The sequence below is a fragment of the Kogia breviceps genome, chromosome 8, assembly GCF_026419965.1.
Source record: "Kogia breviceps isolate mKogBre1 chromosome 8, mKogBre1 haplotype 1, whole genome shotgun sequence".
Classification (NCBI taxonomy): domain Eukaryota; kingdom Metazoa; phylum Chordata; class Mammalia; order Artiodactyla; family Physeteridae; genus Kogia; species Kogia breviceps.
This window is the reverse complement of record NC_081317.1, coordinates 2441589-2457739: the sequence shown is the minus strand read 5'-3', so window position 1 is coordinate 2457739 and position 16151 is coordinate 2441589. Positions and strand designations below refer to the sequence as shown.

The 16151-nt window shown below is 53.3% G+C and overlaps 1 protein-coding gene across 1 annotated transcript; it reads right to left on the bottom strand.

Annotated features, from left to right (window-relative positions):
* Positions 1 to 111: 111 nt before the first annotated feature.
* BRD3OS (BRD3 opposite strand) lies at positions 112 to 2721 on the bottom strand. The gene is made up of 3 exons (XM_059073316.2): positions 2648 to 2721; positions 2319 to 2363; positions 112 to 1974 (listed from the first exon to the last, which is right to left on the bottom strand). The coding sequence occupies exon 3, from the start codon at positions 1356 to 1358 to the stop codon at positions 1104 to 1106; it is 255 nt and encodes an 84-aa protein (XP_058929299.1). The 5' UTR covers positions 1359 to 1974; positions 2319 to 2363; positions 2648 to 2721; the 3' UTR covers positions 112 to 1103.
* Positions 2722 to 16151: the final 13430 nt, after the last annotated feature.

Sequence of the window (16151 nt, the reverse complement as noted above, 5' to 3'; positions counted from 1 at the left end):
CGTGCGCCGAGCTGCTGACGGCCGCCGCCTCTGGGGAGGGCGCTTCGTGCATTTCTGCACTGGGGTTTTTAGCAATCGTTAGATGTTACTGTTGTTAAAAAAAAAAAAAAAAAACCTGAAAGCCAAGTTAGGCTATTAGGAGCAAAGAGATCAAAATAAGGAGTGAGGAAGGAAGGCGGCTCCTAAAGGAGATTTACTTAGAAAACTCAGCTTTGACAAAAAGACACTTCCACGTTTGCCTCGTCACACAGACCATAATTACAGCAGACAGCAAATCCTTTAAAAGTGACTCATAAAGCTGCCCACACAGGTGGGCCGAGACTGCTTGTAGTGTGGTCACGGCCGACGCACATCCAACACTGCAGGTGGCCGGGAGCTGCAGCCTCCGAGTAGAGGCTGAACTACTGTCGGCTGAGAACCTGCCTATTTCAGCCCTGTGATTAAAATTGAAATCACTGTTAGCAACTTTTGTGTAACTTAATAATTTGGGGGTTTCCTTAATGTTTGGGGGATGCCTTTGCCCCACAAACCTCCAGCAGGAAGCTAGTGTAGGAGCCATCACAGTGCATCACACGCAGCAGTGATCGTTTTGGTTACTAGACTCAAAACTCAAGTGCCACAAAGTCCCTGCTGAAATGCTGCTGCCGATGACCATTTAGGGTGAATCCATCTTGGCCCTGCACATCTTGGTCCCGCGCGTGGTTTTGCGACCCGGCGTGATGCCAATTCCTTCACCTTTTTCTAGATCTGACCCACTCTTTACCAGGCAGAAGGGAATCCTAAAGAAGAGCCTGTAAGAATGTGAAGAGGTGGTCTGTAACCGGGGTGTCCCTCCCGCTTGACTTATTCAGAAGCATAACCAAAACAGCATCGAGCCGGGCCCCGGAGCTGGCCTGTGCCTACAGCGCCAGCAAGATCAGAATGGAGTCCAGGAGCCAAGTCCACCCATCAGCCTGACTGCGAATGGGCCGGGGCGCCATCTCTGGGATTTTGGGGTGGTTCTACCACAGCTCAACCTTCGCGGTCACTGTTCCGGATCGCCCAGTAAGGACTAGGGATCAGCAAGGCGGCTGGGTGCCTGGGCTCAGGTTTTCACACCAGAATTACATAACAGAGCAAAACTTGGATTGCCCCGTGTCCCGGGAGACGTCCAGCTTGTTTTTGTCCCGGACGAGGATGGCCTCATTTCCATACTGTGAGTACCACAGGCTTCGGCTCCTACCCAGGTACGTCCCGGGCGGCACAGATGCCAACTTCTGCTGCTGCTGTTGCCAGATGAGCAGGGAGGTGTCCCGGTACCGGAGCCGGGCGTAGCCTTCGGACAGGGCTTTCTCTGCCAGCGGGACGCGGCCGCTCATCGCTGGCCGGAACCTCCCCTCTCCTGGGCTCCTGTGCAGGAGGCCTCTGAGCCCGTGCTTTGCGCTAAACGCACTAATGAACCGGATGAACCGGGTTTTCAGCTGCTGGGTTTTGAGGATTCCTTCTTTAACCTACTGGTACAAATGAGAAATTCAGGCCATTTACAGGCAACACCCTTGTGAGGGTTCTTTGCAAGGAAACCTGAGAGGAGCCTCCGAGCATTCTGAGAAGACACTTAGGAGCCACCCGTGAGTCAGCAAGCAGGTCTGCAGCGCCCTGGCCGCAGCGTTTCCTGGTGATGGTTGGGTGCACCGTGTTAGGTGTGCAGTGGACAGGGACGAGGCGCCCACCTCAGGGGGGACTTGTGTCGACAGCGATTCTGACCCCACGACTTGGACCACTAAGTTTGAAAAGGTGTATCTGGTGTCCCGAATGAAAGGACATCGTACAACTAGACAGAAACTGGCCGCAGCTCCTGTAACTGCCCGCTCCTGACCTGTGCTTGGGTCGGCTTTCAGCACAGCAGAGGCGTTCTGATCCCTGCCGGGGATTTGGAACCAGCATTTGTTCAGTGCTTTTTATCTGGCTCGTCTTCAGCTCCTCTCCAAGGTGACGCTACAAAGAAATGGACATGCTGTCAGGTGTTGGGGAGAAAAGGGCCCCAGCAGAACTGGCAGGTTATATGGCGCAGACTCCTCCTTAACTCTTGAGATCAGAGCGTCAAACCACGCTACCGACAGACACATTCCAGTATTTCGGTTGCTCTCCGGTGAGGTGACGCAGTGAGCCTGGGTTTAAAGAGGCAGACCTGTGCCTCATCCTAGTTCTTTTTTTCACTAAGGGGACGGTCCTGGGGAAGCCACTTGGTGGAGCGTTAGTGTCTAGATCTGCGAAATAAGTCCTAAGAACTTGACGGGGCACAGAAGTGACCCGCCCATGCTGGGGACGCTGGTACTCACCCAGCCACCCGCGCCTTCTTTCTGCTCCAAGCATCAGGGAGGCCTCTGGACCAGAAAGAAGAATGACGTCAGGTGAAAACCAAACGGGAGCATCCACAACAGCCCCGCCCATGCTTTTCCCAGCCAGGCAAGTTCACTTTTCCTTCTGCGCGGTCCGCGCTCCCATCGCCCTGCCCAGTCCTCACTACCGGCTGCCGCTGAGCCCCCAGTGCCCGGCCCGGCCCGCCCCCAGGACGCCCCCAGTGCGCGTCCCCATTGCCTCTCCGGCATCCCGGGTCCCCCCTGGCCCGGCCCGCGCCCCGCGTCCCCCCACCGCCCGCCCCCGTCACCTGTCCCGCGGCCCCCGTCGTCGCCGCCCTGGCCGCCCGCGCCTTGGGGCCTCGGCGGCTAGCGGGTCGCGGGGGCGGGCGCCTCGGGCGGGGCGGTGCCAGTTGGCTGCGGGTCCGCGTCGCCATGGCAGCGCCGCAGGCATGCCGAACCGAGCGCCGAGGCCGGCAGGCGGGCGCCACGAGCCGGAGCCATCGATGGCTCCGCGGGGCGGGGCCGGGGAGCGGGGCCTCCCGCTGGGGGTGGGACAGCCGCGGGAGCCGTGTGAGCGTTATTGTGGATCGTAGCGTGGTGTAGGTCGTGGCTTTGTGTTGCTGTTTGCGTCTGCTGTTGCCACTTCTGCCACTGCTGTTGCTACTGCTATTAGCATTCTTACCCCTAATAATCTATAGCGTTGTTTTGGATAATTTCATGTTGTCCCGGGCGTACGTACCCTCTCAAAACCAGGTGTCCCACTAACCCATGTCACCCAGCCGGGCCAGGTCCCCATCCTGCTGTGAAAATTAGGTCTGTTTCCTTCCGCACCCACCTCCAAATCCTTTTGCAATAATACTCTCGTTTGGTATCTGTCCCTTTCCTTACTGAACTTTCATTTTTACGGTTTCCCCTAACGCGAATTAAGGAGGTTGACATAAGGGACATTCAAGAACACTGAACCCACCACGGTAGAATGCACGTTCTTTACAAGGGCACAGAACGTCTCCCAAAACTGACCACATGCCAGTCCAAGAATCAGTTTCGATACATCTCAAAGCACTTAAATCCTAGGCGAAAAGGGTCACAGGAAACTTTGTCTATAAAACAACAATAAAAAGATACTAGAAGAAAACTCCTATATTTGATTACTTTAAAATATATTCTCGAGCCCACCCAGGGATACAAAAAAAAATTCTAAATTTCTCATGGGTTAGAGAGAAATTCACAGTACAAATTTTAAACTATTTTAATTGAATGATGATAAAAATACAATATATCAAAACTTGTGAGATGCAGTTAAAATCATGCCTGGAGGGAAATTTATTGTCTTAAATGCATATACAAGAAAATATACGCATGTATGGTGTATTTGTGGGGTGTATGGAAACTCTCAGCATTGTCTTTGCAATTTTTCTGTAAATCTAAAACTGTCCTAAATTAAAACGTAAAAGCTTATTTTTAAAAAGAGTGAAAAGGAAAGTCACAGAGGTGAGAAGAAATTGGAAATATGTATAGTTGATGAGGGAGGGACTTAGTCAGGGTCCAGCTGGGAGACAGAAATCACACCAATGATTTGACCAGAAGAGAGATTAATAGAAGGGATTGTTCATTAGGTACAAAGTTGTGAACTAGGTAACTTTCAGGTTAAAATAAAGACCTCTAAAGTATCTCAAAGGTGGTAACCGCAGGAAGCAAAAGGACCAAAGAGAAGAGGGTGGAATTGTGAACATTTGGAAACTCAGAGGAGGGACACCAAAGAGCTGAAACTCAGACTTTTGAGGAGGGGGTGCTGACAGCTGGAGCTGGTGTCTCTGCACCAAGAATAGGGTCCCAGTAGGGCAGGGACCCAGACCCCGAGGACGGGGTGCCAGCAGCTGCTGCCCCTGAGTGGTAGAAACGTGATGAAGTGGATTTTGTGCTCATTGGAGAAACTGCAGACTGGATTCAGCTGCCACTTCAGGAAAAACGTGAAGAATTGTTGCCGGGGGAGCTGCAAGCTGATGGGAGGCTGGCGGGAAGCCGAGAGGAAGGAGCAGGTTCCTTCACGGAGCCCACTGGTCCCCGCATCACAAAGCAGAGGGTAAAGGACGTTTAGATCTACGGTTCATGTAAAAGGTTTACGGGCAGCAGGGAAAACTGTCCTCACTGGCATCTGTTTATTCAGCCTCCATCTGTACATTTCTACACACACTTGAGCTTTCATATAACAAAAGCAAAGCAAACAAACAAAAACCCAACTCTCCATTTCTGCCTAATAAGATGCAACTATCTTTCATACAAGAGTGGAACAGTCTCACCATTGACAGAGGAATGGATAAAGAAGATGTGGTGTATACACACACACACACACACACACACACACACACACAGGAATATTACTAAGCCATAAAAAAGAATGAAATAATGCCGTTTGCAGCAACATGGATGGACCCAGAGATTATCGTATTAAGTGAAGTAAGCCAGACAGAAAAAGACAAATATCATATGATATCGCTTATGTGTGGAATCTAAAAAGTAATGCAAATTAAATTATTTACAAAACAGAAATAGGCTCACAGACATAGAAAACTAACTTATGGTTACCAAAGGGGAAAGGGTGGGGAGGGATAAATTAGGAGTTTGGGATTAACAGATACACACTACTATATATATATAATATTGATAAACAACAAGAACCTACTGTGTAGCACAGGGAACTATATTCAATATCTTGTAATAAACTATAATGGAAGAGAATATGAAAAAGAATATATATATACATACATACATACATATATATATATATACACACACGTATATATACATAACTGAATCACTTTGCTATACACCTGAGACATTGTAAATCAACTATACTTCAATTAAAAACATAAGAAAAAGGAAGAGTGAGACAGTCTCACCTTTTCCCCAATACAAAGTCCCACCAGTCGAGGGCTCCTTTTCTGGGTTAGGTTAATTACTTTTCCTATCAGTCTCCTTCTGTCTGAATATTCTTTTACCTGAAACTAAACTGCAAAGTTAACTTCCAACAAAACTGTACTGAGAGTCATAAGGGAAGTGAGGAAAGAAAAGAAGAGCTAGATACAAACACGTACGTGCTTAACAGGCAGGGGGGAATATGGAGAGTTGGTGCCATCCTTGTTTCTGTAACAGTCAGATGGGGTTTTCTTTGCCCTCAGCAAGATCTCAGCTGGTCGAGGTTTCTTTAGCTAGTGGGGTGACTTACACCTTCATTCCCGAAGGGCACAAACCCTCAATTATCCTGCTATCTATCTATCTGTTTACCTATCTATCCATCCATCCATCCATCCATCCATCCATCCATCCATCCATCCATCCATCCATCCATCGTCTTTGGTGGCTGCAGCTTTCCGTGAACTTTGCTCTTGGTGGTAGAAATACTAAAATGTACCAGGGAGAATCCCTTGGGTTCTAAACATAGTTCTCCCCGCCCTCAACCTCAACGTGAAGCAACAGCTCACTTTCTCCATCACCCCAGTTGGTAAGGTAACCCACTTCTCAGTGGTTTGATCCAGCGGTATCAGGAGCCCCTGGTTTCTAAGTGGCAGAGTCTCATCTCCCAAATCAAGGAAGCCATTGCTGTGCTCCCTGGTGAGCCCATTCCTCTCTCTAGAGCCAAGCCTTCCAAGTCGTCCGAAGCTCAAGGACATGGGGCAGAATTAAAACTGACGTGAGGCATCATTGGAGGGCCTCTCCCACCTCCACCCTTTGGTTCCCGGACGCCTGTGGTCTGGCATTGGGGAAGACAGCACCGTATATTTTTCTCCGGTTCAAAGCATACACTTGACTCTGTAACTCTGTTCACGGCCATGTTCCCAATGGGTGCTTCACCCACGTCCTCAGGAGGCCACTCTGCTCTCTGTTAGGTGGGCACTTTGGGTGATGGGGCGTATATAAAGCCAGTGGCTTCCATGAGCAAGAGCCTATCGTTTCCCTTCTTTTTCTCAGCAACGAGGTCCCTGCTCAGAGTGCTGCTGTGGGAATAGTGTGATGGTCAGCGAGCCCCCCCCCCAAGTCTGTGGATGGGGGCGCTGGCAGGAAAAGCAAGTCCAGAATCCGTGTCTATTCCAGCAAGACTGCATCTCTGTCCCCTCCATGATGGATGAGTGCATGTAATAAATGTGCCACCACCTGGCTGGCTGGATCCCCGGGTGATGGTGCCATACTGGGGGCTCAGCGTTGGCTTGCGGTGGTGGTGGGCAGGGCGGCTTCGGTGGTGGAGCTTTCGATTGTCGTCCACGTGGAGCCTCCATCCCTCCCTCCAAGAGCACTTTGCACACGGGACCGTCAAATAAGCAATGCAGCGGCTCGATGGAGCGGCTGAAGACCTCCACAGAATGGTCCGTGTTTCCTGCTGATACTGAGAGTCTCCTCTGCATTGGATGGGCCTTGGAGACATCTCTCCGCCTGGGATACAGATACTGTCACACTCTGTGTCCTTTCTGAGAAGCCCGTCCATCCAATGCCTCTTCCCCAGAGCTCCTTGTCATCCAGCTCCTAATCCTCTTCTTTCAGAGCCCTTAACCATCCAGCCAAACCAGTAGCAACTGCTTGAGGATCACTGTAGATCTATGCAATGGAAGACTATTCAGGAATTTAAAAGAAAATGAAGTACCGAGACATGTTTCAATATGGATGAATCTTGCAAACAGTATGCAAGGTGAAAGGAGCCACTTACCAAAGACCATTGTATGACTCCACTGATATAAAACGTCCAGGACAGGGAAACCTGTAGAGTCAGAAAGTAGATTAGTGGTTGCCTACGGCCGGGGCAGGGATTGGGAGAGAATGGAGGGTAACGGCTGCTAGGTATGGGTTTGCTTTTTCTTTAAAATTTTTTTTTTTTCGATTTCAATGTTTATTTTTGGCTGCGTTGGGTCCGCATTGCGGTGCGTGGGCTTCTCAATGCGGTGGCTTCTCTCGTTGCAGAGCGCGGACTCTAGGCGCTCGGGCTTCAGTAGTTGTGGCGCACGGGCTCTGGAGCGCAGGCTCAGTAGTTGTGGCGCACGGGCTTAGTTGCTCCGCGGCATGTGGGATCTTCTCGGACCGGGGCTCGAACCCGTGTCCCCTGCATTGGCAGGCGGATTCTTAACCACTGCGCCACCAGGGAAGTCTCACCAAAAGGATATTTTTAAAGTCAGGGATTTAAAAAAAATATATTATCAATATGACATCATGAATTTGAACGTATTTGATGTCTTTCAGTGAATGGCCTGATTATGTGTTTGAGTCTCAGGATTTTCCACGCCTGGCCAGTAAGGAAATCAAGTTGTCGGCGGGCCCCTTCGGTCTAGAAGCTCTGGGGGGAGAGTGCGTCCCAGGCCCCTCTGCGAGCTGCCGGTGGCCGCCGGCACGCTGGCTTGCGTGGCTTGTGACTGAGCCCCCCCGTCTCTTCCTGGCGTCTCCGCTTCTTCCTGTGTCTCTCCGCTGGGTGCCTCTAATAAGGACACTTGTCATTGGATTTAGCTAATCCAGGATGATCTCATCTCAAGATAGCTAATTACAGCTGCAAAACCCCGTTTTCCAAATAAGGTCACAATTCACAGATTTCAGGGGTTCGATGTGACAGCCCTCTTTGTAGGGCCCACCATTCAACCCACTACGAACCCCAACAGGGAAACAGGTACAGGGAAGATGGAGGGAATCTAGGATTGGTTATTTGGCCAGGCTGTGGCTAAAAGCGGTGAAAATACAGCTTTCTTAGGAGATGGGACAAAAGGGGCCACACGGCTGAGGAAACCGTTTCCTGTGGTGGCCTGAAGTGACAGGCCCAGGGGAAGGCTCTGGAAGACCATGGAATGGTGCCCATACAAGAAGTGAATGGCTACGGTGTGGGATACTTTTGAAATGGCTCATCAAAAAAGAGAATGAAAAGCTAAGATTCCTCCATTTTAGTCCCAGATGCAGACTGATAGCCAAGGATGCCGTGGGCCAGAAGCTAAGGTGTGATAGCTCAGAAGGCAGAGGCCTCCGGGCGGTTTTCAGGCTGGGCGACGGCTAGCCTTTAAGGGGGGAATGGCCACTCTGCAGGGGCAGAAGGTGACCACATGATCATTCAGAATGAACACTGCAATGCCAAGATCCCCTACAAGCCACCTCTGGGCCTCCAGCCTCTGGGCCAGCCTCAGAAATCTGAAGGTTTCCCGGTAGCGGGCTGATTCTGCAGCAACCGGGATCCTAACAGATTCAGGACTGGAAGACTCATCTCTCCCTAAAGGCAGTATTTTCTTTTGCCGTGTCTGTCACAGAAGTCTTACCGGGCACGTTCCCCTGGAATGGTGGTCCGACTCATACTTGCTCAGGCGGCGCCCAGAGGTTCCGGAGGGGGCACGGGTGGACGAGTTCCCAGGGAGTTGACTAAAGTGTCCCCGTCCCTCCATCTCGTGGCTCCACAGCTTCTCAGTCAGGGCCCTGATCTTGACCCAGGACACCCGCTGGCTGGAGCCTTCCCGGCAGCTTCCCCGCTTTTCCTGCCTTGCAGCTCCAGGGGGTGACGTCCCCTTATACCATGTCCTTTTATGGGCTGCTCTCCAGCTTACACACTCTGAGGAACGTTCTAACAATCACTGCCCCCTACCAGGCACTCTCCGTGCCCTGCTTTCCATTGGCAGTGGGGTTCTTGCTGCTGGCTGGCCGAGGACACCAGTCCATGATAGCTGCTCGGGTCTGCTTCCTGGGACCCCTCCACACACCCAGGGCTGGGAGTGGGGGTCGGGGAGCAGGAAGGATCCGGGCTTCAGGGAAACAGCAGCGTCTGTTTTGCTTGGAAGGAAAGGCAGGTGGGGTGGCTAGCAAGTCATCGGGCCATTCCTGGACCCCGGCTTGGGGGTCCTACTTGCCCCCCTCTGGCCAGGGCCGCAGGAGGAGCGGAGCACAGCCAGGCCGGGCGTGGCTGGGGCTGGCATCTATTGGCAAAGACCTGTCACGCTGGCAACTGCAAAGAAAATCAAGGTGTGGCCCCTGGAAGCCAAGGTGAGCCAGGCTCATGATGTCACAGGCTGCCGAGGCAGGGTGGACCTTGAGAATTTGACCTGCCTCTGGACCCTGGAGGGATGGTGGAGAGGAGACCTAAGGCCAAAGGCAGGAGAGAAGGTGGGTGACCAGAATACCATAACCAGGTGCCTGGTGAGGCTCAAGTTAAAGTGTGAGATGGCAGCGCTCTGTCCTGGTGGACACGCCGGAACCCAGGGACAGACCCTTGTTCAGGCGGCAGTGGCTGAGGGTGTGAGCAGGGCAACATCAGGGACAGCGGGGCCTGGGAGGACGAGGCCAGCTGGGCCACGCTCTGAGCCAAGGTGCAGGTGGTAGAAATGGCCTGTGGCCCGCAGGGGCTGGTACCTGGCAGGGGGCTGGGGAGGGCACCCCGTAGCACCCTCCGCCCCGTGTGGCAGAGGCACTGGGAACCCTAGGGGGCTGCGTTCTGGGCACTGGGACAGTTCAGGGACGTGGAGGCCCGTCACTGGAGGGAAGCCCTGACTTCCCGAGTCAAAGCAAGTGAGGCATGAAGCTAGTGGCTGGGAAAACACACGAGCTGGGACTGCCTTTGACTCTGAGCCGGTGGCGGGTCAGGCCTGTCCTGAGTGCGGTGTGCGCGTCGATCTCACTGACTCACATGCAGCGCCGCCTCTGCCCTGGGTTCCCCGTCGCACCCACTTCACAGATGAGGAGACTGAGTCTCAGACACATAGATCGCTTGCCAAAGGGCACAGAGCGGCTGCATGGAACTCGGGAGGCCTCACTCGTGGCCTTTCTCTCTGAGGGAGCCCCCAGCCCTCCTATCAGCTCAAGCACATGAGAAAGGCTAGAGAGGTGAGATCTCGGGGTTCTCCCTAGGGGTTTCAAGTCTCAGGAGGTCCCCCTATGGCCGTCTCCCGCCCCAGCTCTGCCGTGTGCCCAGGGTGGGGTCTGTGAGGGGCACCTCCTACGGAGCCTGGCCTCCTGGCTGCAGGGTTGGGCCGTAATCTTCTCCCTCTAGCTGGAGCCAAGAGACCCGCAAGGGCCCTCGTAGTGAAGCCCCTCCTGATCCTGCAGGTCCCTCAAGTGCTGAGCCCACTTGGGGGACCTGCAGGGTCACTCAGTCACAGGCACCTCTACTGGGGTGGAGGCATCATCACGTTACATCAGGATGAAGCATGGGAGTGTGTGTTGGGGGTGGATGGGGGCTCACTATGTCAGTGGGGGGACTGAGCTCTGCTCAGAAAAACAACACGTTGACCGCTGGGACCCCAGGGACATCCCTGGGAGGCAGGAGGCCTTGGTGTGGCCTCTGTAGCCCCCACCTGAGACCTCCGTCTTGACTGTGATAATCCTCAGCCAGCTTCATTTCCCCAGCAAGGGGCGAGCTTTGGGCAGGGCGGGTGCTCAGAAGTGTTTTCTGGTTGGATGGGTGGGGTGGGTGGTTGGGTGAGTGGATGGGGGATGGATGGATGGGTGGGTGGATGGATGATGGATGGATGGATGGATAGATGGGTGGATGGATGGATGGACGGATGGATGGATGGAGGGATGGAGGGATGGGTGGATGGATGGATGGATGGATGGATGGGTGGATGGAGGGATGGATGGATGGACGGATGGATGGAGGGAGGGAGGGATGGAAGGATGGATGGAAGGATGGATGGATGATGGATGGACGGATGGGTGGATGGGTGGATGGATGGATAGACGGATGGATGGATGGACGGATGGGTGGACGGACGGATGGGTGGATGGATGGATGGATGGATGGATGGAGGGAGGGAGGGATGAAAGGATGGATGGAAGGATGGATGGATGATGGATGGACGGATGGGTGGATGGGTGGATGGATGGATGGATGGATGGGTGGATGGGTGGATGGATGGATGGGTGGATGGATGGATGGATGGATGGATGGATGGGTGGATGGATAGATGGATGGATGGATGGATAGATGGATGGATGGGTGGATGGATGGATGGATAGATGGGTGGATGGGTGGATGGATGGATGGGTGGATGGATGGATGGATGGATGGGTGGATGGATGGATGGATGGATGGATGGATGGGTGGATGGATGGGTAGATAAATGGATGGATGGATGGATGGATGGATGGAGGGAGGGATGAAAGGATGGATGGAAGGATGGATGGATGATGGATGGACGGATGGGTGGATGGATGGATGGATGGATGGGTGGATGGGTGGATGGATGGATGGGTGGATGGATGGATGGGTTGATGGGTGGATGGATGGATGGATGGATGGGTGGATGGATGGATGGATGGATGGATGGATGGGTGGATGGGTGGATGGATGGAAGGTGGATGGATGGGTAGATAAATGGATGGGTGGATGGATGGATGGGTGTCGGATGAAGGAATGAATTCATGCCAGGCACTGTGTTGGATGCAGGCAGGACACAGGGAGGTGAGACCACAGGCCGGGCCCAGAGGAGGCCACCGTCCATCCCACTCCCAGCAGATGTCTCCAAGCAAAACACTGAGGGACACTCAGAAAGCAGGAGATGGTCCCTGAAGGAGGAGACGGCTGAGAAGGGTTTTAGGAAACACACACGTTTTCCGAGTGGACCGGGCTCCTGTGAGCCCATGGCTGGAGCCAGCTCTAGTTGAGGAGCAGGCAGTTCAGAATTGCAGGTACATGAAGGATGAAGATGGGGTGAGGGGTGGGGGTTAGGAAGTGGCACGGGTTACACTGAGAGGACTGTGATGGGGTGCAGGGGACTCCAAAATCGTGCCTAGGAGGCTGTGCTCAGAGGGCCGTGGGAGCCAAGGGCTCTTTTGCTTTGTTTTTTATATTGAGATACAATTGTATAAAATCCACCCATTTAAAGCGCACAATTTAACGGCTTTTAGTATATTCACAGGCGTGCAACCATCACCAGAGTCAGCTTGAAAACATTTTCGTCTAAGGAAACCCTGTCCGGGGCTTCCCTGGCGGTCCAGTGGCTAAGACTCCATGCTTTCATCGCAGAGAGCGTGGGTTCGATCCCTGTTGGGGAGCTAAGATCTCACATGCTGCGTGGCGCGGCCCCCCAAAATAAAAATAAAAATAAAGGAACCCTGTCCCCGTCAGCAGTCACACCCCGTTTGCCCATGTCCCCCCAGCCCTAGACAGCCACGAATCTACTTTCAGCCTCTCGATTTGCCTATTCTGGACACATTTCATAGAAATGGATCACATAGTATATGGCTTTTGGTGTCTGGCTTCCTTCACTTAGCGTGACGTCTTCTAGCTTCGTCTGTGTGGTAGCTCATCCCAGCACTTCATTCCTTTCTGTGTGCGTGTGGCAAAACATACATAACATGGAGCTGGTCCTTTAAACCACTTTTTTTTTTTTTTTTTTTTGGCGGTATGCAGGCCTCTCACTGTTGTGGCCTCTCCAATTGCGGAGCACAGGCTCCGGACGCGCATGCGCAGCGGCCACGGCTCACGGGCCCAGCCGCTCCGCGGCACGTGGGATCCTCCCGGACCGGGGCACGAACCCGCGTCCCCCGCATGGGCAGGCGGACTCTCAACCGCTGCGCCACCAGGGAAGCCCCTTTAAACCATTTTTAAGTGTACAGTTCAGGGGCATTAAGTACGTTCACATTGCCGTGCAGCCGTCACCCCCATCCGCCTCCAGGACTTTTTCATCTTCCCAAACTGAAACTCTTCCCATTCGACGGGAACGCCCCATCCCCGCCCCCAGCCCCTAGTAGCTGCTATTCTGCTTTCTCTTACTACAGATTGACCGATTCTGGACATTTCATATAAATGGAGTCATATAACTTAGAACCCTCGGTGTCTGGCCTTCTTCACCCAGCACAAGGTTTTAGAAAGGAGTTCATGCGTGCTGTAGCAGGTGTGAGAATCTCACTCCTTTTTATGGCCGAATAACGTTCCATTCTAGGGATGGACCACACTTGGTTTCTCCATCATCCGTGGATGGACACGGGCTGTGTCCACCTTCGGCTGTTGCTGTGTACGTGGGTGTTTGAGTTGTTGTGTGCACAGTGGGGGAGCGCTGACCAGAAGGGAGCCTGCCCAGCTTCGTGGCTCAGAAGGGTCGCTCCTGCAAGGGGTGGGGCGTCTGCAGGGGTCAGGTGGGGGAGGGAGACTAGAAAGACACCTCCCAGCCTTGGGGAAGTGTGATACACAGCTGCTCTCCTCAGCTCGCAGCATACACTCTGGAGGAGGCTGCTTTTGTTACGGTTTCCTGGAACAGGCAAAACTTGCCCGATCCTGACGTGACGGAGGAGAAGAACCTCCGTCGTAACGTCTTTGCTTTCATTGATGCAGTGAATGGCAGCCCCAGTGCTAAATCCTTCACATTCACGATCCCAGGGAGCCCCCGCCGTGGGGAGGCAGGTCTCGTGAATTCACAGGTGAGAAGGCAGAGGACATGTGCCTTGTGCGGTGTCACACCTGGGGGAGCAGGGCCAGGCTCAGACAGACCCCACGCCGCCCGGCGTGACTGCAGCCACGGGCCACGTGTGCCTCCTGAAGTCTTGAATGCGGTTCGCCTGACAGAGGAGCCGAAGTTTTAATTAACTTAAAATCGGATACGCATTCAGTTTTTGGCAAACTTTCAAGTATACTTGAAGCAACTTGTGTACATGAATGTACTTTTTCCAACGGTACATTTTCTGAACTTTAAATACAGATCAAACATTTCTGCTGACGATTTACTGTTCCTGCTGAAATGTGCTGGGGGTGTGAAACCCACACTGGATTTTGAAGACTTTAGCACGAAAAGTAAACTGTAAAATGTATCATGAAAAAGTCTTCAGGTTGGTTACATGTTGAAATGATAATATTTCAGATATAGTGGATTAAAATAAAATGAATTATTAAAATGGATCCCACCTACAGGGAGCTATCATTCAGCCATAAAAAGGAATATAGTACTTATTGATAGACACGAGTGAACCTTGGCATTATGCTGAGTGAAAGAAGGCCATGCATTACATGATTCCATTGATATGAAATGTCCAGAACAGGCAAAGCCATGGAGACTGAAAGTAGATTAGCGGTTGCTAGGTCTGGCACGGGCAGGGTGTTGAAATGGCAGCGGTGGGGCATGGGGTGTCTTTTTTGCACATTCTAGGAGTCAGGGCACTCGTGCTGGGGTGCAGAAGCAGGGTCTAGCAGGCACTCCCTTGACTGTGCTGACTTATTGCCCCAGGAGGGCTCCCTCCTGGCCAGGTCAAGGGCAGTACTGGACACCAGGAAGGGCAGGGGCAGACCTGCCCTGACCAGGGCTCTCCCCGGCTCTGTGTTCTGAACACCACGGTGTGCTTCCTCCTTTCAATGACAGCCCGAGCTCCTGGCAGCCAGTGTCAAGGCTGAGCCGGCCCAGGACCACGTTCAATGGCAGCGGCACCCGGGCCCCCCCCTCGGGTCCCTCCCGTAAAGCACAACCAGCCGCGTGGCGCTCGGGGCTCCCCTTGGCCAGACTGGACTCCCCGCTCTGTCCTTCGCTGAGGTGGCCTGCTGGGGTCACACTGATGGGGCTCCTGCAGAAATCTGGGATCTGCCCCAAATACCGGCTTCTCAGCCTCACGCCTACAAATGAATTAAGTCCTGGAGACCCTCCCCCCTCCTTAGAGCCCTAAGTAACCCTGCACCCTGACCTCACAGGCGCCTCTCGAAGAGACCCAAGCCCTGAACGGGGCTCCGAGGAAGCGGCCTGGAACAAGGGGTAGAAGTGCCACGACAAGCCCCACTGGAGGTGAGATGTCACAGGTCACGGTCAGGGGTACAATCCATGGACCATGGCATTTGACTTAATGTTGAAAGTCGAAGCACAAGCAGTGAATAATTCTGTATTTTGCCTTTTCAAACAAAACGTAAAAAGCCCACACCCAGCAATTCAGTGGGGTGTAATCTGACTCCACGGCGGCGGGCCAGATGGTCTTTTTCTACACCTATGGTTTCCCAGGAAATTGTGACAGCTGAATTTGCATGATGTAGCTACAAATGGAATTTGCAAAATGTGTGTGTTCCTGTTGTCTGGACTTGAGAATAACTCCTTCACCCAGTCATGTTGGGAAGAGTCAAAACTTTCACTTCCCCTACCCCAAGAACAAGGCCAGTGCTTCGTAACTGCATTCTGGGGGGAGGATGTAGGAGGGATGGGTGGAAGGATAAAGGAAGGATGGATAGAGAGATGCGGGGGGGATGGGTGGACTGCAGCTTCTGGGGAGGGCCTTTGCAGGAGAAGCTCCCAGCGCATCCCTGAGTCCCTGGCTATGGAATAAGGGCCCTGTTGTTCAGAAGCACGGAGACCTCGCAGCAGCCCTTGGCATTCTGGGGGAAACCTGGGCTGAGGAACCCCCTTGTTCTCAGAGGAGGCCTGTGTGGAAAGGAATGGTCTGGGATGTTTGGATGGGCAGAGAAAGCTCTCCAGCCCGTCCACTGTGGCCCGCACCACGCCCGACACATGAAGAAGCACGTGTGTTCTTGTTCAGAGCAAATTCCCAGTGCTGCCCCAGCAATGAGGACTCCTACAGATGAGGGGACTCTGCGGGAGCCCAGGAGGCCTTGTGGGGCAGCTGTGGACTCCGATTCCCCCCACCCCCGCCCCACCCCCACGTGCTGCTGCGCTGGAACCATCGTACCTACCATCAGCCAGAAGCAGAAGCAAAGTCGCCAGCGGGAGGCACCCCAGGAGACAGACTTAGGATTCAGTCCAGGGCCCGGCGGGTCCTCAAGCTCCGTGACCATCCCCTAACAACAGAATCACAGCGCGCATGGCCTGGAGCTGGACGGGCATTCCCTGCGAGGCAGAAGCGGGGCGGCTCCCACGAAGCGGCCGCAGCCTGTCGGCC

What these genes read in the sequence shown, in the direction of transcription:
- BRD3OS (XM_059073316.2), bottom strand. Translation starts at nt 1,358, where the DNA reads ATGAGCGGCCGCGTCCCGCTGGCAGAGAAAGCCCTGTCCGAAGGCTAC.